At 35.2% G+C, this 26256-nt stretch overlaps 1 protein-coding gene across 9 annotated transcripts in view; it reads right to left on the bottom strand.

Annotated features, from left to right (window-relative positions):
* Window positions 1-26256, bottom strand: part of BTRC (beta-transducin repeat containing E3 ubiquitin protein ligase) — a 153104-nt gene that overhangs the window by 70210 nt on the left and 56638 nt on the right. For 6 of the 9 annotated variants that reach the window (XM_081158939.1, XM_081158933.1, XM_081158935.1 and 3 more), the window contains one exon: window positions 3978-4055. The exons of the other annotated variants lie outside the window; for them this stretch is intronic. In XM_081158939.1, coding sequence (XP_081015065.1) covers window positions 3978-4055 — 78 coding nt within the window. The remainder of the gene's footprint in view (window positions 1-3977; window positions 4056-26256) is intronic. 9 annotated transcript variants of the gene reach the window in all.

The raw sequence follows: 26256 nt of genomic DNA, 5'->3' as shown, positions 1-26256 counted from the left end.
TGACAGTTTAACTCAGTGGGTCAGCACCTTTAAAGACTGCAAAGTATCCTTGAAGAGGATGGAAGCTTGAATTACTGCTCCCTCCCTAATCAATGTAAACCCTCACTGCAGGTGAAGTCTCCATCTATAGAGGTGCATGGGGGAGGAAAATGTAATGCCCTGAGCCAGATGGTTTTTATCTTGTTTTTAAAGAATAAAGGAACAAGCTAACAAGGGAGACAGCTACTTTGTTAGCTTCTTGGCCTCTCTCATGGCTTTGCATCCCCAGGGTTCCAGCTACACAAGAGAAAGAATACAGAAAAACGTAAACACTTAAAGAAATATAACTAGAGGGCTGGCATCATGCTGCTTTCAAAGCGTTGAGAGAGCTCTACTCAATGCTTTATTTATCACTGCCCACGTCCTCAGGATGGTAAGTGGACACATACACAAAGGGAATGGGGGATGGGGGGAGGATTAGACAGAGGTCACAATTTACTCAATTACAGAGAAAGGCAGGGCTGACAGATCCTATTAGCGCCAACGTGAAGCAAAGAAGGAGTTGCATGTTGTAAGGCTACATTTTAAAAAAGTAATGAGTACTTTCATGTATCCTCCCAGGCCTTTGCCCTTGTTTGCAGATATGAATAAAAGCTATAAACACAGTTACTATAGTTTCCTTGGCTTCACATTTTAGGAATAAAAGTAGAAAAAATTGTGGCTACTTTGTACATCCTTTAAATAAAAGTTCACACCTTACTTAAATGCTAAGAGGTAAGATTATTCTGAAACTTAGAAAATTAAAAGGTAACATTGCTTCTCCCAGCCATGCCCCTCCACCCCTCAACTCTCCTGCCTTCTGATGTTGAATGGAAAAGCGGGTATACAAAATGACTGGGTGATGCAGGAAGTAATGTCTCCTGGCTTTCTCCTTCAATATTTTCTTTTTCTGCTAATATCTTTGTCAGGTTTTAGAATTATGGTTATGGTGGCCTCATAATACAAACCAGGAGGTGTTCTTTTCTTCTCTCTATTCTGAAAGAATTTGTAAAAGATTGGTGTTATTTATTCCTTAAATGTTTGATAGAATTCACCAGTGAAACCATATGGGACTTTTGATAGTTAATTAAATGAAATTTCTTTCAGACATGGGGCTATTCAATTTTTGTTTCACCTTGTGTTGGTTTCAGTAAATTGTATTTTTTAAGGAATTTGTCCATTTCATCTAAGTTGCCAAATTTTTGGTTTAAAGTTGTTTATAATATTCCATTCTTCTTTTAATGTCTGTAAGAACTGTAATAACCCTTTTTCAGCTCCTCCAATAATTAAATAACTCTCCAAGTTAACACACAGTGGCCATATCATATCAACCACGGTAAAATCATGTTTTAGAATAATATATGTAATCTATAAAATTAGTTTAAAATATTACTAAACTTGTTAGAGCGTAACTGAGCATTTTAAAACCAATGGTGAAAGAGTTCCTGAAATCCCATTAGAAATATCTGCAAAAGAATCTCAAGTTAAGGGGCTGGCCTATAAGCAAATCTTACTTACATCAATACTAGGTAAAAGGAAGCCTTGGTTTCTTTTTATCTGCATAACTTTACTAAAGCAGGAGTGTGGGGGGCAACACAAGCAAATGACACTTCATTATTGTCACACGCAATAGAAAAAAGAGAGTTTAAACAGCCTATATATTATGTCCTATATTTAAAAAAATCAGCAATGGGGTAATCAAGTTCAGGGCAGTCCTGGACAGCTGCCCTGTGATCCACTTCTATTGACCCCTGTTACTCATTGCTCTTCCCTAAGATTGAGAGGGCAAGCTCCTAGGGAGTGACCACCACAATAGACAGACACAAGCCAACAGTAATCTGGTTCGAGCAAAAAACCAGATGGCACTGTAATAAATTTACAAATCTGCATTCATGGGGCTGTTAAAACACCCAGAAGCTAAAAGCCTCTGAGGGCCCCAGGAGGATCTCCTACTTCCCTGTTTCTAAAGGCCATTTCTCTTTCCAAGAACACTGAGTTCATGCTCTTCACAAAGAGAATGGAGATAAAACCCTTTACAAAGAAAGGGGGTGGGGAGAGCCTCATGACCTAATTAATCTCCAGAGCTTGGATCTCAACAGTGACAGTATCAGAAAAATCATTTTGGAGCACTATGAGGGGAAAAAAGGCAAAAATGGTTAAATTAAGGTGGAGAGAGTGAAGTAAACCTGCTAAAAAAGCGATAAAAAACATTAAATTTCTTTCAAATACTGCACACAACAGATCTTGCAAGTAGAAAATGATTTAATAATGTATGCATTTATTTTTTAAATGAATCAGATTAGTCCCATGTGTGACCTGCTGGTCCATCTGTATGTGCTGGACTTAATAGGCACGATTCTCTCTCTTGCTTCAGTTTGAAGTATGAGAGAGATAAATTTAGTTTAATTTTCAACAGATCAGCCTATCCATTTTCCAAATGGACCATCTGGATCAGCCTATTAAAATTAATTTATAACTTTGCAGAGTGAAAATTCGTTTGTTAGCTTAAATAAAGTTGCCAAAACTTTTTGTCATGTCATTGTTTTCTGACAGTTGTTTCTACCTCCAAATTAATCTTATTCAATATTGCTCTATTTATTTACATTTACAGATCAGGTGGTTATCTCCAAATAAAGGTATAACATACAGTAAATAAAAAATGAGTGTCACAGTTTCAAGTACTTTCCCCCTAAATTAACACTGTACACAAACTAAAGTTAGAAGGTGGAGGTAGAGACATTGGGTTTCAAATCACTGACTAGCTAAATAAGCCATCTACCCTCTCTAAACCTCCATTTTCTTAATATATGAATTATCATATCTAACAACTTTATAAATTATTATGAGGAGTCAATGAAATATGTTTCAGGTTCATGGTGGGTACTCAACAAATATTAGATCTCCTTTTTCCTAGAACAATGCCATAAATGCAAGTAAATAAAAATTATTCTCATTATAACTGCTGGTGGTCATCTTGTCCAATATTAAGATAATTAAAAATAAATAGGTGGTGTAATTGAAAAATTTTTTAAAGTTTTAAAAAAAGATGGCACATGTTAAAAAGACCAAAAAAAAAAAAAAAAAAGACTGGGTGTTATACCTATTCTCTGACAACACTAAGAATTTTTTGTTGTCAGTGGGAGATGGAAGATGTTAGAGGGTGCTGCTACAGGCAGTTGAGAAGAGCAAATTTTAAAAAATATTTTAATTTTTAAAAGAAAGCACTAATGGAATTGAACTTTCAAAGTTAAATGTGTTATCTGTAGAGAGTGTGATCAATAATGGCCTTTATGTCTAGGAAAGGCCAACAAATATTGTTCAGATTAGAAGGAGAGGAGCTAACTCACTATAGGCAGATCCCTTCTGATTATTTTTTTAAATGTATGGAGAATCTTAAAGGGAAAATAAGGTTTAAAGTCAACTATACTGCTTCTGCACTTAAGAAGCATTTCAAGTTCTTTTTCCTAAACAATCCTTTTCTTTGAATTTGTTTTCACTACTGGTAAGCAACTGACTGTCCTTCGCTTGTATACCTAGAAGATATTTTATGTGTGTGTGTGTGTCTATATATACATATATGTGTATGTGTGTGTGTGTGTAATCCTCACCCAAGGATATATTTAGTGATTTTAGAGAGAGAAGAAGGGAGAGAGGGAGGGAGAGAGGAAACATTAATTGGTTGCCTCCGGTAAGAACCCTGACTGGGAATGGAACCTGCAACCTTTTTTGGTGTATGGGACGACACTCCTACCAATGGAGCCACCCGGTAGGGATACCTAGGATATTTTTAAAGATTGGGAAAACAATGTTACCTAATTGAAATTGGTGGCTATAGCCACACCAACTTCAAAGTACTCTTAATTTAAGCTCCCATGCTTACCGAATGGCAAATTAAGGGTTTCCTGTCTTTTGTTTTGTTGTTGGTAGCCTTTTATTTTAAGTAAGACTGAATTTCATACCTGTCTAAGTGAATTCTTCTCTGGTATTATCTTCCTAGGGGGTTCGCCATTATTACAGTCTTCTCTCTCTGAGGAATTCTGTGAAAGAAAGTAAGCTTTAATTCACTTCTCATTATCTTCCATCTTATTCTGTGGGAGTAAACTGAATTACATTCTGTAAGCTAGAATACCATGTATACTTATGCATTTATTCATTAAAAGATTTATATACATACAGACATATACTTATGTAAAGGAAAACATATGCCCATGTATATAAATAAATGTATGTAGGGATCTAGGTGGAAAGTATTTTATCTATATTTAAGCACTGCCCAGCAGATCATGTATTAATTAGAAGTCTGCTTTATTGCTTTTTGAAAGTGCAGGTTGACACTGGGCACAAGAAAGTTCTAGGCTACACTTAACTGACAAAAACTTAAACCATCATTGTTACCTTCATTTGTAAATAGTTTTAAACTATAGTAAATGTTTGGTAGGTACAAGTTCTCAAAGTCTGGATCCTAAAAAGTAGTTCTTGCTCTTCCTCCTCTTCTCAGATTTGATTTTCTTTTCTTTATTAAAAATAGAATAGTATTTAACTCAAAACAACATTTAACCAGTAGTTTAGGATTAGAGTCCATTCTTGCCACTATCACCTCAAACAGCTAGAAGACCCTAAAATGTCAATGGGATTTTGAAATACTTAAGAAGAGGGGCATAAAAGTCCACTTGAAAGCAAGTTTAGAGTTCTAAATGTCAACAGAGTGAAAAAAACCAACCCACAGAAAAAATGCTTGCAAATCATCTATATGATAAAGGATTAATATCCTGAATATATAGAGAAATTGTAAAACTCAACAACCAACAATAACAAATAAACAACCCAATTCAAAAATGGGCAAAGGACTTTAACAGACACATACCTAAAGATATACAGGTGGCCAAAAAGCACTTAAAAAGATATCCAACATCGCTAATTATTCTGGAAATGCAAATCAAAACTACAAGGAAATATCACCTCACATTCATTAAGAAGGCTACTATCAAAGAAAGAATGGTGGGGATGATGAGAAACTGGAACTCTTCTGCACTGTTGGTGGGAATATAAAATGATACTTTTTTGGAAATGTATTGCTATAGAAAACAGTATGGCATTTCCTCAAAAAATTAAAAGCAGAATTACCATATGACCCAACAAGTCTACTTCTGATTATATACCCCAAAGAACTGAAAGCAGGGTCTCGAAGAGATATTTGTGCATCGTGTTCACAGCAGCATTATTCACAATAGCTAAAACATGGAAGCAACCCACATACTGAAGGATGGATGAGAGGATAAGCCAAATGTGGTACACATACATGATGGAATAGTATTCAGCCTTAAAAAGGAAGGAGATTCTGACACATACTACAACGTGGATGAACCTTTAGAACATTACGCTAAGCAAAATGAGCCAGTCACAAAAATATAAATATTGTACGATTAGACTTATATGAAATACTTAGAATAGTCAAAATCACAGATACAAAAAGTAGAATGGTGGTTACCAGGGTCTGGGAAGAGTGAATGGACAGTTATTATTTAATGGATAGAGAATTTCAATTTTATAAGATAAAATGAGTTATGAAGATGGATGGGGGTGAATGAATGTATTCAATACCACTGAACTGTACACTTAAAAGTGGTTAAGAAGGTAAATTTTATGTTATGTGTATTTTATCACAATAAAAAATAATTGAAGAAAAATCTGGTAATCAACACATGTAAATCACTACCTGCAAAGCAAAATACAGAAAATCCAAACAGATACATATTATTTGGGTTCTATTTTCCACAGCTACATTTGTAATGTTAATATTTTAAAATTTACAGCTGCTATATTCACTATATTACATATATTCATCATATTCTAAGTGGTGAGTTATTTTATTTTTAGATTCAGAAATTCTTTCATACACATGAGTTTACCTGAAAATTTTCATACAGGTATGAAATCATTAGTAGGATGAAATCAATATAGGATCATAGCTGTATTTTAAATTTAGATATTAGTTATACTTTTTTGGTTTGTAACAATTATATTATTAAAGGATAAATACCATATGTATACAGTATCATTTAAAGGCCCTTGCACCTGTGGCTAACATCTATGTGTGCTTCATGCATTACCTTTAGTTGGCTTGACAGGCCAGTACTGTTCCTTTGCACACTGTTGGAACTAAGGTGTTCCTGTTGGACAGAAATCTCTTGGGAGGTTTAACTTGATATTTTACATTTGTGATGGTCACTTTAAGGTTAAGGTCCCTAAAATTAAGACAAAGAAGAAAAAACATGCTATGGTACAAGCAAAGGACAGAGACTCGATAACTTAAGAGTTCTAACTGCTTTTTTCCCTGTTTTGAAAAAAAGGAATGTAGACTGACTACAAAAAAATGAGGAAGAGATATAGTTAATGACTATTAAACATTCCAAGTAAGGAAACTAGCAATATATGGCATTATAAGAGAATCAAAGGAGGGCAAAGGTCAATTTGTATGACGGCAAAATCTTAATACAAACTGAAGGCAAGAGACTCCACCAGCAAAAAGATTATGGCATGCTTTACTGCGATACTCATCATCACGGTGGTCTGGAACCAAACCCGCAATATCTCCAAGGTATGCCTGTATTAAATTCTTTTTTTAAAGTATAAATCACTGTTTTAAATACTAAAATTAAATGTCTTATATAATAAAAACTTAAGCCAGTATTCAATTATAACTATTCAATTATGCCAGTATTCAATTATAACTGTATTCAATTAAGCCAGTATTCAATTATAAACTTATAATTTACAAGTAATTATTCCCCAGAAGTTGCGCCTTTCTTTAAATAAAATACCTTTTCTGATAATCAAAACCTATTTAATTCAATGTAAGATCCTGAATTTCAAAATGAATTATGTTTTGTTAAAATGTCATCATAATAAACTTGGAATCCTAATTACTTTTCGGTGGAAGTTTGTTATACTAAAGATATTATAAATTACATTTTTATTCTACAGGTGCTTGGGATGAAACAAAACTGATGGTAAATTCTCTACACTAAATTACACAGTGAAAAATAGTGATCTGAACTCTAATAGGATGAATAGTAACTATCTAGCCCATATCCACAATTTTCTTCTTCCTGACCCTCTATTTTATCTGATTTAGAAGAGGAACTATTGAGTGGGTATTATGAGAGCATCTAAGGTATGAAAAGGTGAAGGGAGCTTAAAGGATAATTACTGCCTGAGAGCAGAACACGGAGCTGTAGAGAAGCTCCTTTCCTTCCCATCAAGGCAAAGGAGATTTTATACATGCACACACGCTTAAACAGGAAAAAGAGAAAAACAAACTTGTTATAACTAGTTCTTTTTGGATAGACTGATGCAACATTTTTTACCCTAGACCACCCATCATGAGAAAGCAAATCAATACAAAAAATTCAACTATGCTGTTATATAAAATAGAGGTAGTGACATTAAACAGTCATGGTATCAGGAGCAAGGAGTAAAGTACCCTCCCAATAGTGAAGAGGAAAGCCAAAAAGCCAGTGAATAAGAGAGGAATAGCTTTACAGTCTTGAGGGTAGAGGTATACATGAAATAGCCATGTATACCTAAGCCATGTATACCTAAGTGGTCACCTCTGATTCTCAAAACCTGTGCACTCTCCAATATCACCCAGAAGAGTTCAGCAGCACAGTTATTCCTTGTATATTTAACTATGATGCATCCTAATAAGCAATCTTCACAACTGCGCTGGGTCATCAAACTAAATTATGTCCAATAAGTTCTATTTAAGGGTAACTAATTAATGCAAGCAAGACTCATCACATGAATTAGCAGGTGAAAGACAAATAACAGTATAGTTACCTAATGCCAAAACATTTTTCCATAAGATATTTAATAATTACAAAAGGAAAAATAGTAACCTCACAGTGGAGAGATTTGGCAGATACCATCTTAACATTATGTGCCTCTTGATATGATGTACTGAGAAGAACACATCATTACTGCTGAGATAACCTCGCCAGAAACACATAACCTCAATCTGATCATGAGAAAACATCAGACTGAACCAAATTGAGGGACATCCTATAAAGTCTGTACTTAACAAAAAATGTCAAGGTCATGAAATACAAAGAAAGACTAAGGAACAGTTTCTAGTTAAAAGGAAACTAAAGAGACATGACAAATGAATACAATTTGTGATCTGAGATTTTGGGGGCTATAACAAAATTGATGGTAAATTCCTCTATACTGAATTATACAGTGAAAAATAGTGATCTGAGGTAACAGAATAAATAGTAACCATCTAGCCCATATCCACAATTCTCTTCTTCCTGACCCTCTGGTTTATTTGATTTTGATGCCTAACTACTGGGCAGGTATTATGACAGAATGGTATAAATGACATTACTGGAACTGGAAAAATTTGAATAAGGTATTTAGATAAGCTAATAACATGGTATCAATATTAATTTCCTGATTGTTTCCCCCCTTTTGAAATTTACATAAAGAAAAATTCATTCTTTTTTTGGTGTATAGTTCTATGAGTTTTGACAGAAGCATACAGTTGTATAACTTCCACCACAACTAAGATGTAAAACAGTTCCATCACTCTCCAAATTCTCTTGCACTGCCTTTTCATAGTCAACCCCTTTTCCCAATAACAACTTTTTATTTTTTGTCTCAAAACTGCCTTTTCCAAAATGTCATAAAATGGAAACATACAGTATGTAATTTTTAGAGCCTGTCTTTTTTCACTTAGCATAATATATTTGAGATTCATTTGTGTTGTTGCATATATCAGTTCTTTTCATTGCCAACCAGTATCATTGTATGAATGTACCATAGTTTGCTTATACATTCAATTTCCTGATTTTGGATAATTTGTACTGATTATTTAAAATAGTGTCCTTGTCCTGGCCAGTATGGCTCAGTTGGTTGGAGAGTCAACCTGTACACGGAAAGGTTGAGGGTTTGATTGCTGGTCAGGGCACATACCTAGGTTTTGGCTTTGATCCCTGTTCGGAGTGCATATGGGAGAGAGCCAACTGATGTTTCTCTCCCTCTCCCTCTCCCTCTCCCTCTCCCTGTCCCTCTCCCTCTCCCTCTCCCTCTCCCTGTCCCTGTCCCTCTCCCTCTCCCTCTCCCTGTCCCTCTCCCTCTCCCTCTCCCTCTCCCCCTCCCTCTCCCTCTCCCCCTCCCCCTCTCCCTCCCCCTCCCCCTCTCCCTCTCCCTCTCCCTCTTTCTCTTTCCCCTCCCTTCCTCTCTCTCTAAAATCAAAAACATCCTCAGGTGAGGATTAAAAAAAAGAAAAAAAGAATGTCCTTGATTTTTGGAAAAATACAATTAAACATTTATGTTTTATATGCATAACCTATTGACACAGACACTGCTATGGGGAAGGCATAGGGGTGGGGTGGATGTGGGGTGGAGGGGATTAATGGGGGAGAAAAGAGGGATATCTGTAATACTTTCAACAATAAAGATAAATTTAAAAAAAAACACATTTAGGGGTAAAGGGACATTATATCTGTAACTTTCAAATGGTTCAGAAAAATAAGTGGATGTGAGTGTATACATGTATATGTATAAATAAGAGATAAATCAAACGTGGTAACATGTTAACATGGAGTATCTGTATAAAAAGTCTAAAGGGATTCTTTGTACTAGTCCTTTAACTTTTCTGTAAATCCGAAATTATGTCAAAATAAAAATTAACAAAATAGATGAAACCCAGAAGAAAATATGTTAAGAAATAAAAAAATAGAAGTCAGATAAGTGAAAAATAAATATTGGGAGGAAAAATCCATCAAATGTAAATAAGTTATATTCTACCACTTAACCCTGAGCCAGCTAGAAAAATCTGACTGCTCAGAATCCATTTACAACATTCAGATGGAAAGTTTCATTGTGGTAAATTACTTGAAAAATATGTATAGTCCTGGAGTAACACTATTGTAGCATTATACTAAAACATTTCTGAAGAAAGGTGCTATAATAGCCCGGGCCGGCCCGGCTCAGAGGTTGAGCATCAACCTAGGATCCAGGAGATCACAGTTCAATTCCTGGTCAGGGCACATGTCGGGGTTGTGGGCTCAATCCCTAGTGGAGGGCGTGCAGGAGGCAGCCAATCAATGACTCATCATTGATGTTTCTATCTCTCCCTCTCCCCTTCCTCTCTGAAATCAAAAAAGATATATTAAAAAAAAAGCTATAGAACTTGTTATACCTTTAATATTAATTCAAATATTTATCTCTTAGCTCAGTACTTTACTAGCATAGAATTAAAAGGGGCAGAATAAAAGCTCACTGAAAACTATGAATTTAACTTCAAACTGAAAGCATTTGGGTTGTAACTCCTGCATTCATTGTAACAGAAGTTTGGGTAGGAAAAAGTCAATAAAGTGAAATATTGCTAAAGCTCATATATTAGATCTCAGGGGTGTATTTTGGATAAAATGTTTCCAGAAGTAACCTGGAGTTGAATGAAAAGAAAAAAGAATCATATCAAAAAAGTACTCAGATGATAAATTTAAAACTGTCTCAACATCAACATACCGAAATTTAAAACACTCTTTTATCATTCTCACCCATCCTAGGCCAGCTCTTACCCTTCAAACTTTGCTTTCCATCCCACACTTAAATCCTTAGTCAATTTTTACTTCCCCATCCCCTCTTTTTTCTTTGAATAGGTCTCTGTTTTCCTGTGAATCATCTATTTTAATAGTTTTGCATTTCCACTGCTCCTACTCTAGACTAACAACACCTCTTACCAGTGATATTACTATTAAGATAGCCTTCTGATATCCTCGCCTAAATCTTTATCTGATCTCTTCTATACAATATTGTCAGAATCATCATTCTAAAAAGACATTATTCCCCTGCTCAAAAACCTTTTACGGTTCTGTCAGTTTTAAGTACAAACAAACTTCTTAGTATAGCATCCACAATCTGGCCAACTTTTCATCAAAGTCTCTCGCACCATTTACATGACATTATTTATCATTCTCCAAAATAAGAAAAACATCTCTGTGCTTTTGCTAATTCTATTTCCTCAGTCTATAATAGTCTTCTTTTCTAATCTCTTTATCTACTAAAATACTGATTCAAAAGTCCAATGATGTGATACCTTCTCTGAGAAGCCTATGCTTATCTCCTGCCCCCCTTCATTCTATTCTAGCCCCAGTTGAAATTACTTTGAATTAGCATTTTATTTATATTTTGGCACTTATCTTTATATTCTATCTTGCTATGTTATATCTCTATATGAATGAGTTTCTTATCCCCCACCTACACTGTAATTTCTTTCATGGCAGGGCCAGCTTCTTTTTCATCTTCATTTTCCAGTGTCTTAGCACAAAGCTTGAGAATATGATGTGAGTTTTAAATGTTTGTTGGGTTAAATACTATTGCCAGATTAATCTTTCTTTTTTTATTTTTTTAATGTTTTTATTGATTTCAGAGAGGGAGAGATAAAAATATCAATGATGAGAGAGTCATTGATCGGCTGCCTCCTGCATGTGTGCCCCCCGCCAGGGATAGAGCCCGCAACCTGGACATGTGCCCTGACCAGGGATTGAACCTCGATCTCCTGGATCATAGGTAGATGCTCAACCACTGAGCTACGCTGGCTGGGAAGATTAATCTTTCTTAAATACCACTACTGTCATGGTGGTCTTTTTTTCTCAAAATCTTTTAGTGGCTCTTGGTTTCTAAAATAAAATAAGTTCTGGGCCTGGTTTTCAAGACATTACAGAATTTTCTGCTGCATTACATCCTTACTTCCTTCAACATACATTTTCTGCCCTAGTTAAGCAAGTCTCTTCATAATCTCATAAATATGTGATATGATCTTAAAACTTTCAGGTTGGAAGAGCCTTTAATTCTAGTCTAGTTCACTCTACAATTATAAACACAAGAAAATTACTTAATCTATCCAAGCCCTACCCATTCTTAAAATGAATTTCAACTGTCATCTCTAGAAAACCATAAAATTACCCCATTTTACTCTACTGGAAATTCCTTAACATTTTAATCTTGGTCCACACAATTGACACTTAGATAAATGTTTGCATGTTATGCTCAACTACCCAGTAAGACTGAAAGCTTATTGGGCAAAGTCTTTGTGGCTCCCTCTATCTCCCAACACACTGGATAATAGATAGATAATAAGGGCTTAATAAATAATTGAAACCCTATACCCACACTGTCCAGCTAGCTTTAAAAATGATTTTCATAGCAGAGACACTTCAAAGTGACAGTCCAACTACAGTCCTACCATCCCACCACTTACAATGCCAATATGAAAATTTAGGAGTTCGCAAACGGTGCTTTAAATAAAGGGTTTTTTGCAAATAAAGTTTTATTGAAACTTAGCCATTCTATTCATTTGCCTTCTGTCAATGGCTGCTTTCACATTACAATGGCAGAAGTGAGTGGTGATGACAGAGATCCTATGGCCCACAAAGCCACAAATGTTTATTATCTGGTCTTTTATGGATAGTATGCAGACCCTTGATTAAGAAGGAAAAGTTCTTCTGTGGATAAACAAAGCATTCTTAACTTTTCAGAGTGTCTAAAACAATAAGTTAGACAGGTTTTGAAGTAACAAACAGCAGTTTCATGGATGGGGCAATATTCTCGATGATCTAGTAAGTGGCTTATTTACTGTTTTCAGTTATCTATTCGAACACACTCTCCTGATGACGTGAATAATTAAGAGTTGATTATATAATCAAATGAAAAACTAAACTAATTTACACAATGATGAAAAGTCAAGCCACTCAAAATGACTTATAATAATCTTTGAGTAAGCATCTTGCTCAAGGTTGGGTGGTGCAACAGAGCCTGAGCCTGTTTGAATAGACATCTATTATAAATAAAATAACCAGCTCCCAAACTAAAAGCAACATTTTCCACCTATACCACACATTCTTCTTTGAGAGAATTCAAAGGACTCTGTAACCAGGGAAATTATATCATTTTAGCAAAGCAGGTAAATTATAACTCAGATTATGAACACATTTTTAAATGGAATGATTTGTTCATTATCATGTAAATGACAACCCACATGAAGAAAAAAGTCTTGACACCGATTTCTAATAGCTGGTTGTAAACATCATATAGTGGGCTTGACCGGTAAATTAGTAATTGGATTAATATTTTTCCCATTCACTTATATGATTTGGAGCTAATTATAGCCTCCAAATATATGATTTACAATTTTCAAAAGTAGAAACACTTATACTTCTACAAGGTTAAAAGGTAATTTAGCTACATAAAAATCATTCAAACTCTTCAATGAAAGGTGACATAAATAAAATACTCTGCGTATATATGTGTGTGTTCAAACAAATTTTAATCAACCCTCTAGAGTATAATAGGGACAACTTAGGTCACTTAAGTTCAGAAGCTGAGTGAAGAATCCTACTCAAGGACCAGTTTTAGGGAGGGCCTCATACGATAATGTTGTCGGGCATGTTTTCATGAACACTGCTTCTCCAGCACGTTTATCATTTGACATACTCTATTAAACCACAAACATAGCAAAGCCTCCCCATACTGCTAAACTTCAACAAGATCCACAAGTTAAAGCTTTCAAGAAGTGATATTTTCTAGTAATACGCCAACTATAGCACAGTACTAGGAACCAGATACAATGGAAAGCACTCCAGCCCAGCCGGGCGTGGCTCAGCGGTTAAGAATCGACCTAGGATCCAAGAGATCGAGGTTCAATTCCTGGTTATGGGCTCTGATCCCCAGTTGGGGGTGTGCAGGAGGCAGTCGAACAAAGACAACTCTCTCATCATTGATGTTTCAACTCTTTCCCTCTCCCTTCCTCTCTCCAAAATCAATAAAGATATATTTTTTTAAAAAAAGAAAGCAAGCACTCTCAGGGACAATCAAACACACAGGACTTTCATTAGTACTGCCTTACTCCCTATGACAGAAGTAAAAAAAACATGCCAAGTAGATTTTTTCCCCCTGCTACACACTGTCCAACACTAATTATAAAACACTACAGATGCAGTCTTTCTCAAAATGCAAAGGGATTGTGTATATTTGCAAAGAACAACTATTTTTTATGCTTCCAAATTCTTAATCCTGTTTGGAGCTGTCAGTGGGGGTTAATGGAAGCCTTGGATAGGAGAATTCCAATCTGGTTGGCAGATGGATAGGTTGGTTATAGCTGCATAACTATGTCTTGCCTGCAGGCACAATTCAGAACACTGTTAAAGCAATATAAAGTCTCTGTCAAGCTGAACCATTTGGATCAGTAGCAAGGAGAAATAATAATAAAAAAGAAGTTCATTTCTGGGCCTTGTGCATTTATGCTAGTATGCAGAAACTGATTAATTGTCATAGTGTGCTGGTCTTCTATACCTCAGATTTCTACTTCTGGAGTAGGTTTTGCATGCTAATATAATCATTCTCCCTCTTGAGACATTAGCAAATAATCAAATGAAAAACAGGATCATAATTTACTGAGATTCGAGCAATTCTCTATGCAAATTTGACTTGTTATTGCTGCTGCCTCGTTAATCTGAATGCCTTTGACAAACTCCTTTGATTTATGAACTCATGACAACTCCAATGTGTATATATTTTGCTAGATTGACATTATCATTAAGAGTGGGTGGACTGAGCTCACATGAATGGCTGATTTTATTCGCTGGTGTCTGCTGCTCAACAGCTGAGCATCTCCTCCTCACAAAGCCCCTGAGCGTCAGGCTCTTCCCATCTTCCCATCCATTCATCATCTCGATGTTAATTGGCCCAGGCTTTAAGCAAATTTTCAACACGATTTAAAGGCACGATGACACTGATTACTGACCCTCTGCCATACGGTGCCTATTGATTAACCTGACAGAGATGATGAGCTTGAGGGAAACTAGGTGTGTGGGGACCTCAGGGGGAAAAATATATTGTCTATTCAGGCAAACACTTGTCATTACCTCACAAGCCAGAATTTGCACAGCACACATTCTTAAAACACACTTCTGCTTCAACACCTACAGCTAGGGCAGAAAGTGCTTTCTGTATTCAGAGATATTACAGATATGTCATGTCAAAGCACATGACACATTCAGTATTTAGAAGAAATCCCCAGATAGATGGCTGCCTTTCAACCAATTATGCTTGTGCTGGCTGATGTATTTTAGGTTAAATTCAAAGAAAGTGCTGGGTGGCCTGGTAATGTCTCATATCAGAAAAGAATTAGAATAGGAAAACAAACTAAGTTCTTGAAATTAAACAGAGGAAGGAAGAAAGGAAGGAGTAAAACTGTCTGCTGCCATTCCACCACTACTATAATAAGCTGCTATTCTATCATTATTAAAATAAGAGGTACTCTTAAAAAGGAAGAAAACAACTTGTTTTTACAAATTATATTTTCTGTCCTTTAAATACTGCCACCTGATTCCAAATGTCAAACCGTTCCTGACACAGAACTACCAAAAACTGAATATTTTAAAATAAGCTACATTTAAGTCTAACAAACACACCCCTTAAATTCTTGCTTGCCATTTTCAACAACTGCTGTACAAACTGCTATACTTAAGGAAACGGTGCAGGACATTTGAAATTAAGCTTCATGAGAAAACTAAATGCTTTCTTATTCAAGAAAAAATATGAAAGCTCATAATTAATAGTGAACACACACATTAGTAACAAAAATCTGCTTTAAGATATTGCAATATCTTCACATTTACACAGGCAAAGTCATGCAGTACAGTCTCAGGATCAGACAAAAACCATCTTTACATAGGCAAGGTTCTTATTTAAAACAAAGCTAACAAAATATGCTCCCTCTGGCCACACATATCACCTTGTTTACTTACGAGTCCTGGGGGGACAGCCAATATACAATTTTAAACACGAAGATTTTGGAGCAGCACTAACAGTTATTTCAAAGCTAAAATAATAGAAAACTGAACAACAGCCCGGCTGCAGTCCCTATTACAGTGACATGGGCTGTTAATGTAAGAGATCAAATGTTTTTCAAGTCAAACAGCATTGGTGCCTGTTATACTGGAACATGTAGCTTACTCCCTAAAAGCCTGCCTTCTGCTCTTTTAAGATAAACAAGCTCAACTAAGTACTGAGATACTCTGATAAGGAGGATGGAAGAGACGAGCTGCACCAGAGTGACAAGGCAAAGGGCATGAGAGAGCAGCATGGTTTTTGTTAACTTTCAAGTTATAGAATATATCATAATACAGCATTTTAGTATTTCACCATTAAAAGTATAGCTGTAGATGGGGGAAGGGGAGGAGATATTGGGGGGATAAATGGTGATGGAAGGAGACTTGATTTGGGGTGGTGAACACACAATACAGTGTACAGATGATGTGTTGTGGAATTGTGCACCTGAAACCTACATAATTTTGTTAATCAGTGTCACTCCATTAAATTCCATTAAATTCAATAAAGGAAAAAGAAAAAAGTATAGCTAAAGGAGGACAAATTTCTACCAATAAACATGGGGACCAAAAAAAAGGTAAAACAGTTATCTTTGTTTTGTGAATAAGAGAGATATTACACAGCTGTCTGAACACATTCAGCTTTGTGACTTCTCAATCAAAGGTATGAACATCAACTTAGCAATGACTATGAGTATGTTAATATGCTCCATATCAAGAGTAATAGTCCATTTAAACTCTAAAGGTTTTCTGATTCTAAAGGCTTAATTTAAAAACAAACAAAAATACTTCATACCTTGCCCTTTCAAGTAGATTTTTTAACATTTTATTCTGCTTAACATCCCAATACAGTCACCAAACTACATCTACTTATAACAATGTGGCTTAATATTTTTAAAATCCCAATTGGCTTGCAAAGGGGGCATTTATATACTACTGTAGGTTGTTTTTCTTGACAGAACTAAGATGACTATCATTCGTTCAGGGGGAAAAAATGAGTTTCATGCATATGTTTTCACTGTTTAAAATACAATGACAGTGCACAAAGTAGTTAAACAAGCTCAATAAAATGAATAAAAATTCATCAGGGGGAATTGGGATAAGGAGGATGGAAGAGACATATATAATTTAAAAAACTCACCTATCATGTGAACTTTTAAATCTACATAAAATTTTTTTTTTTTACCTTTAAATCTACATAACTCTTAAAGTTTTTTTCCCCTTTTCAAGATATAACCTTTATGATTAGGTATTTAAGACAGATCCTTTCATGCCACAATTTTCTTTGCTGCCATATTTACACAGTATTTCATCCCAAGATCCTCTGCATATAGTTTTGTGTAAATTAAGAAGCAAACATTTGCTTGTACTAATAAAGACATCTGGTTATTTTTGTAACTCAAAGACATCTGCATTCTGTAGATCTTCTTGATTTCTCAAAATCAAGAACTATAGAACCCTCAGGACATATGCCCAAATCCTTTCTCTCTGCAGAACAGTTATTTCTGTCATCCTTGTTTCTGATATTTTTCTGCTAAATGATTTTCATCACCTTGGATATCTTCCTGCTTTGGTTTTCCCATTTTATTACAATTCAACAATACTGGGAAAGAAATTTAAGGTTGCAATAAGATGATAAACTATAATATTCCCCAAATGTCTACCCATTTTGAAATGAAAATAAAATCACCCCATGTAAATAAGTAAATTTCTGAAAAACAGATTGGCTAGGTTAAGATTTGTGTTTAGGTGTATATTTCTATTATGAATGGTCCCTTATTTAATCTTTTTTTCTTCTTCTTATTTACTTCTTCTTTTTTACTTATGCTCTACACTTGAAACCAATATAATATTGTATATCAATTATAATTGAAATATAAAAAAATTATTTTAAAAATCATTTCAACAAAGTAAAAAATATATATTCTATGGAATTATTATCCTGTGGATTTTTCCACTAATTATATAATCTTAATGAAGTTTCAGGTCTTTAAAATTATAAATACCATATCCTCTCATTGACTCATATAAACTTCTGGTTCCTAAAGGTAAAAAAATAAAAACAAAAAACCCTGTGGTATAACATACTTCTTGAAGGGTAAATAATAACAATTTATCAGATATAAAAAAACAAACACCATGTTTTGCTTTCCTCTTAAAATTCCAAGTAAACTAACTATACCCCTTATTCAGGATACTTGAGTTTAAGCTATAACTTTTGCTTTTATTGTAAATTCTGCTTTCTCATTTTCTGCTCATCACCACTACAAAAATTTTAAAAAGTACAAGGGAAAATACGTTTTTCAAACAGAAAACAGCTAATATAATTCACTGACTGCATTCTCATAGGTCTCTAAGTAGCCAGACTCCAAGGTAGAATTGGCCTAAAGGATTTAAAATTTAAGTGAGAATGCTTCTATTTCTGAAGGGTCAAAGGTTATAAACACCAATTAATGTCTTCGGTTTTTCAACTGTTAATATTACCAAACAACAAAATAAAAATAAAACCAAAACAGACTAACTTAGATTTCTACCAGGAATTCTTTAATAAATTTGGAAAGATCATTAATTTTACTGCCCTAGGGATAGACAACCTTGTAGGTTTGTTTTTTCTGTAACAATGAAAATGGTTTCTACTTAAAGGTTATGTTTGTGTGTTATTCTAACAAAATTACTTCTCTTAAGCCTATGATCTTAAATTATTAGACTGCTAGAGAATGGTTATATACCTTAAATTTTCCATTTTGCTAAGTATACAGAATTTTGTTTGTACATTTCTGTCAAATCCTACAAACAGTTTATGGTGTATTCACTTTCCCCACTATAGCTGTTCTTAATTGAAAGAATCACAAAAAATCTATATTAGTTTCTTTTCTCAGAATTACTTGATAAGTCACTATAATTACAAAAAGCAAATTTTACTATCATTTAGCAGGAATAAAGAATTTTCTTTGGAAATCGGAATGATTTTTTTGTTTTGTTATTGACTAAAGAAAAAAGTAAGAAACGTTAATTAAACATTCTAGATTTATTCTGTCCTGGGTCATCATCTCAATTTTAAAGTGGTCTTTTTATTTAAATATTTTAGCATGATTATTTAATTGAATAAATAATGATTAGCCAATTTAAACTGGGCTAATTTTAATCAATGTTCTTTTAAAATCTGTTATTAGTACCATCAATAGCATTTTGTTTTGTTACGGAAAAAATTGCTTCACAAACTTCAGAGTTTGGTAATGGTGACTAGTTTGACAGATATCAAACATTAGTTTAAATACCATAATCCTTGTTCTTGTAGTACAGAACCTGTGAATACCATAATAGCCAACTTTGGTATTAAAATTTGTTTTGCCACAAGTCCCTCTTGTGGAAACCAATGTATCTTTTGCTCCTGCAGACAATGAAGGAACAGTTGACTTCAAAACCAGTTGCCTATCACTGACTGCTATACAAAGGGCATTCTGGGTAGTGGTTAGTAAAGAAGGCATAGCCATTTCTAAATGCCAGTAGTTTCCAGCATCTCCTTTCCTTCTGGGTGGAATGAAGTCTGCAAGCACTGGCTGGTGGGTCATTCGACCCATGAGGGCCTGGAAAGGTTTCAAGAATAACAGAGGTCATGTAATTGCCAAAAGAGCATTAGCCACTCAATCATAATGGATAATTAAATGACCTACATGATTCCTGAAATAGCTGCTCTATATTTGGTCTATTACTTATGTCCCTCAAGATAAGCTACTCATCTGGTCTGCCTTGACCCTCAAAAGTCCAAATGTGCCTGAAAACCAGCTGTATGCTTCCATTGCTTTGTAAACCCCTCACCTCCCCACCCCTGGCGCGTGCGCGCGCGCGCGCACACACACACACACACACACACACACACACACACAAGTAGTCATGCCCCAGACTATGCTTTCAAGAGGACACACATAAAAAATCAATCTTGTATCCTTCTCCCCATTGTGCTCTCTGGAATACAAATGACTAAAGCAAAGAAAAAAAAATTTAGTAAATTCCTGGTTTAGATCTTTGGGGGATAAAAGGAAGAAACATAAGAAGTACAAAGAAGGAAAGTCATGATAAAATTTTTTGAAATTTTGCTCAATATGCCTCCAAAGAATTTTACATTTGATTATAAAGCTAGTCAGGGATTTTTTTTGTGGGCTGCAAGTCATTAAAACTCCAATTGCCTGGACTGCATTTTTTATGGTGTGGCTATTAGATCTTTCCTGGCCTAGTTTTTCAGTCCATACAGAAAGCAAACTGCCTCCCAACAAAAAATGAAATATACATGAAACTGATTGTTTACATAATAGCGGTAGCAAAAGTAAAAAGAATCTATATGCTTCACATTTCTATCTAAGTAGTTCAACAATCTCACTATAATATTTGATCAGAAATACAACCAAATAGAAGCCAGCTGCATGGAACCAAAAAAATTAATGAAAAATACACTTCTTTAGGAAAAAAAGGTCTGCCTGTGGCCACAGAGGTAGCTGCACATCAAGCAAACACTACTGAGAGAAGCAAGACACAAGTAACCAAAGACAACTCTACAATAATGGTAAGGGACAAGGGATATGAGGGACAAAAGAGCTCACATTTAGAATACCTTGGAGGCTAGTACGATTTTTCCGTTTCCACAGGAAATTATGTAGCTTGAGGCTACTGACTACCCTGATATCTTACTAGTACATGAATGGCTTATTAAACTTAGAACATATCTGTTTTAGTTAACTTCTGGGCAGGGAGGGGGTTAGAGGGAGAGAAGAGAACAAAATGTACTTAAATGCTGAATTTTTTCTCCAGGCTGAATGCCTTTCATCCAATAAGACATTCAAAGCAGTGACCCAGCAAATGGATTGAAAAAGCAATCTTCCGTCCCAGTGCCACATTATCATTCCTATTCAGTATTCTCCATGAGATATCTCAATCAGCTGTGTATAAGTGACAACGTAGCCCATTGCTGGGTTAATTAAACATTTGACTTTAACACCCTCCCCGTCATTAAGCAAATAAAAACAGATAATTCAAACTGCACTTCATCCTCAGGGTACACAACACACATGTCAAAATTAAGAGAGTCCAAGGCCTCTGGGGAATTTTGTTGGGGCTATAATCAGTTTAAATCTTATCTGGTTTATCAATTATTCTATTGATTAAACCAAAGCGGTTATACACAACTCCTCTGCCACCTGGGATTGATGTCAGCAGAGCAAGAAAATAACTCCGGGAGGTTCCAAACTGATTTAAAAAGAGATCAACAGACAGACCAATAAGAGTCGATTATTATATAGCAGTGATCCATATACCAAAGAGTTGATTCTTAGTTTCAGGCAGGTGAAGTGAACTGTTTCCAGTCACTTTGTCCCCCTTACTGTACCTTACATTGGCTTGAGTAAATTTATGTCTTGGAAGATCAACATATTTTCTACTGATTTAAAAATGCTTAGCAGTTAAAATATTTCATAGATACTGACCCTCAACTGTAACAGAGAAAAATCTCAAACAAGGAAAACAAATTTTTAAAAATTTTTTTTACCTGTCTGCAGGTGACCAGGAACATGCATGGATGAAAGGGGGCATACTTGAGAGTTGATTTCTTAAAAATATATCACCACCCAGCTATTCCAGTGTCCTAAAATTCTCTATTCTTAAAAAAAGAGAATTTAAAAAATTAGAAATACCTTACCATAGATACAGAATCATGACTCCTTTTATTAATCCCAAGGGCAAACATCTTCAAAGCCATAACAACAGTGAAAATATAGGGCTGTAAGCTGTATCTTCAAATGAAATGTTGATATCCAAACATTAACATACTGAGTTTCTACTGGATTTTAAAAAATACAATTTAGATACTTTCTTGCCCAATTCATTATGTAATATCCCTTAAATGTCCAGAACCCTAGCACCTCAAGGCCATCATTATACATGAGAAAAGCAGTAATAAAACCTACTAACAAAAAGGAGTTGGGGTCAGGGTGGGCAGCGTTGATTACTCCAAGCCTAAAATTTGTGTACTCACAGAGGCTCTTCAGAAACAAAATTTATTCACTGTTATGTTGGCACCACATGTGCAATCAAACATAATTTAACTTCTCTCCTTTAGATTTTTTGTTTGCAGGCAGACTAAGAAACCTGCATTAGCATGCTGTTTCTATGTTCACCACTAGAAATACTGAGGGTGCTATTTGTAATTGTATTCTTTTTAAGAGGTTTGTTCTCTGCAGCTGTTTTCTGCTTGCAGTGTATTTTGTGTAATCAGCACATCATCATAAATACATTGGCTGTTCCCCTGAGGGTAGCTGTCAGTGTTTAATTTACAGAACAACCTGGCCAATGTGAATTTTAACACTATAGCACTATGGCAAGAAGTTACCACACTCTGTGAAAAACAGGTTCCTATGAATTTTTATATCAAGAGCTGGTCTCAGGACAATTTAGGTTCTAGAAATAGACTATTTAAAGAAGTGCTTTATACCTGGTATGCAATGGACTCTTTCCCATTTATAGCTTTAGAAGAAACGCTGAACTACCTACCAAACCACAAGTGGGCACTACCAATTCTAGAGAAAACAAGGATTGAAAAATCTATGATCACCAGGCAGGAGGCACTGTAATAAATGTTACCCATCTCTTTTTAAGCTAATGTAAAGCTATCAAAAAAAAAAAAAAAATCCACACTGCTCCCTTAAAAGGTGTGTAAAGGCAGAAGGGAAAATCACTTAAGAGACAGACTAGTCTGAAATAGGTGTATCACTCTTCTTGCTGAGATGAGCTATATCTGATATGAACGTAAATATACTACTTCCTTAGGGCTACTATTAGCCAGAACTCTAGCTAAATGAATGGGGAAAATACATGAAACTAACGGTTATTCACAGTAGTAGTTCCCTGTATATGCATAGTGTCTAGTACAAAGACTCTCAATAAATATCTAATAAGTAACTATAAGCTCCTTGAGGACAAGGTCTGAATCTTAATTTATGTCTAATACTTTATACAGTACCTAGAACACAAAAGGTACTCTATATATGAATTAAGTAGAATTGTGGCTAGTTATGAACGGCAATGTTATTTGTAAGGCTTTAAATCTACATGATGCCAAAATGCATTTTCAATCAGTAAAATGCCCTTAAAGCTCATCTAAAGAGTGCATATCATATATTTTAGTGATTTTAATCAAAGCTATTTGTACAAGAATTCTAAGTAGCTCAATCTTGCAATAAAAACCAAACTAGCCTAGCCCAGCCAGATGGCTCAGTTGAGTGTTGTCCCATACGCCAAAAAGTTGCAGGGTCAATTTCCCATCAGGGTACATATACTAGGCTGAGGATTTGATCCCCAGTCAGGGCATGTTTGGGAGGCAACCCATCAATGTTTCTTTCGCACACTGATGTTTCTCTCTCTCCTCGCTCTTTAAAATCAATAAAATTATCCCCAGATGCGGGTTAAAAATTTTAAAAACCACCTAGCCTACAAGACATTGAAATATTCAAATGTACATTTTATTTTAATAATAAAGATCATATAGAAGAGGTTAAAACTTTTCTATACCTTATATTTGTTTTTTTCATCTGACAAGACATCATTTTAAATGCTCAAAAAGATAACCATTAGCACTTTTCTGTTACTGAAGTGGTATTACATGTGCACATAAATGTTTTATAAAGCAAGCGATTATACACATGTATTTTTCTGTTATGAGCTACTTTTACAAGTTAGAATGCCTAGAGTTAAACTGAATCAAAATATAGTTCATGCTGAGTTCTCCTCAGTGTACTTGCCTTTAAAGTTGTAAAGAATTGCCCGTCTGGTGTAGCTCAGAGGTTGAACATCCAGGAGATGACAGTTCAATTCCTGATCAGGGCACATGCCGGGGTTTCAGGCTCAGTCCCCAGCAGGGGGCATGCAGGAGGCAGCCAATGGATGACTCTCATCATTGATGTTTCTATCTCTCCCTCTCCCTTCCTCTCTCTGAAATCCATAAAAACATATTTAAAAAATTTAAAAAATAAAGTTGTAAAGAATTATATTTTTGTTTTACAAAAATCATTAAATTGTGACTCACAGGATTTTTTCAGAAAATTAAGTAAATCAGAGGATTTCAAACTTACCCAAATTTGTGGTAATGTTAAATTTTAAATGATTACCTGGATTTGTAGAACTTGCTCTGATACTTCCATAATTAAAATATTTTTTTCTATAACAACATTTTAAATTTTAGGTAAGCATAATAATGTATAGCAGAATTTGATAACACGCTTAAATCGACTCATCTCAGTATTTTGATAACCAGAAATAAATTTTACTTAAGAGCACAAACCCACCCAGCCAGCGTGGCTCAGCAGTTGAGCATCAACCTATGATCCAGGAGATCGCAGTTCGATTCCTGGTCAGGACACATGCCCAGGTTGCAGGCTCGATCCCCCGGGGGGGAGGGGAGGGTTGAAAAAAAATAAGAACATAAACCCTGTATCATTCTTTCTTTCTGTGATGTTAAGACATCTCAGGTAATTCTTTTACATTTATGTCATATGAAATGCAAAATGAGAAAAAAACATGATCCACTGACTCATCTGGATTTGTCTTCACCAATTAATTAGAAGTTTTTAATTCAGTTTAATATTTGCAACTTAATACTTCATAAAACCAATATTTCTAATAAAACAGATCTTAATCTTTAATGGAGAAGTTAGTCACATTTTTTCTTCTTAAATTTAGAATTACAACACTACATCCTGGAATCTTTTGAACTAAACTGGATAGGGTTAGACTGAGGTCAGGCTAGGTCAGATGACAGCATTCTTTCTTCCCTGGAGATCATGTAGTAGTTCCATAGGCTGCCATTAGATAGCAGCACAGTACACACCATCAGTCACATCTCCCACACTCTCAGGTTAAGGTTGGAATTGTCTCAGTTACACACACACACACACACACACACACACACACACACACACAGATTCTAATTCAATTAGTACAGTCTGCAACTCCAGAAAAGAGTAATTCAATTAGTGCATTGTGGAGCTCTACAGTACCTCTAAGCAGATGTTCACCATCTTCAGGAACTGGAGCTAGGTTTAAAATACCTGTACCACTCGGATATGCCACTACATTATGTCATTTGTCAAGATGCTTACATATGCTTTCCTGGCTTCAAAGAAAAGGTAAAGAAACAAACCCAGTCTAAGTTCCTGGAGATTTTTCCTGATGAAAAATCTACATCAAAGAAAAATATGCAATTTTAGGCTGCAGTAATTAAATTACATAATCCAAATTATGTTCAATACAACTGTATCACTGTATTCTAAACTATTACACACTTTTGCAGCACTGCCTCTAGTTATGCATGCCATATCATAATGAGGACACTGTCAAGGTGGAATGCATTCACAAGGAAGGACAACCAGAATGATAACACCCTCCACCAAAATTGAAGATTATGAAAATGGCAGGAATGATTATTGATTTTCCAAAGAAACACTAACAGAACCAGGAGTATTCATCCTGGGAACAGAAAATATGCTTATAAGCAACATGATAGCTATCCTCAAACATAAATATACGAAAAAGAAGACAATTATTTTATATTACTACAAAAGACAGAACTAGAATCAGTAGGTGAACAAAAAGTTTGACTCCTTCGTGAGGGAAAACTTTCTAATAGAACCAACAGTGAAGAAAACAAGATGACTCAAGAGGTTCAGCTTGCCAATAATGGCAGTGATCAGGCAGAGATGAGATGATCCCCTGCACTGAACACTTCATAAAGAGTTCCTGTATGTGACTAGATGGCTGTCATGTCCCTTCCAATGATGAAATTCTATAGTTCTATGAATGCACTGATTTTTGCTCATGAGACAAGCCTGAGTTTTAATAAAGCTAATCATTATATGGAGGCGTGGCTATATAAAACCATGGGCTGTAAGGCATTTTCATAGCAATTGATGCATTAGTGCTACACCAGGGGAAGAAGAAATTTTGTAGTTTCTCTGTGTTAAGATTTAGGAGATTCCATAAATGTACATATGCCTAATCTTATTTTTTAGATAAGCATTTTTATTCTTCCAAGATCGAAAAGAATGGTTTGTTTTTTACTCATTCTCAGAAAATCAGCAATGAAAAATCAATTTCTAGAAGAATGATTTTTGAAAACTCCCCCACTGAGTCAAGACAGTGGGTTCTCTGGGTTCTCATAGCTTAAATGCAAATCTGCATCAATATACAGAGCAATACTTAAGGCAACAGTAACTAATTCTCCATATCCTTCCCTTTGGTCTTGCTTCTGTGTACTGTATTTTGTAAATGAGGACATAATTCTGGGTACAAGGGAGCAGGA

Source organism: Miniopterus schreibersii (assembly GCF_964146895.1).
Source record: "Miniopterus schreibersii genome assembly, chromosome: 14".
Classification (NCBI taxonomy): Eukaryota; Metazoa; Chordata; class Mammalia; order Chiroptera; family Miniopteridae; genus Miniopterus; species Miniopterus schreibersii.
This window is presented reverse-complemented; position numbering and strand designations above follow the sequence as displayed.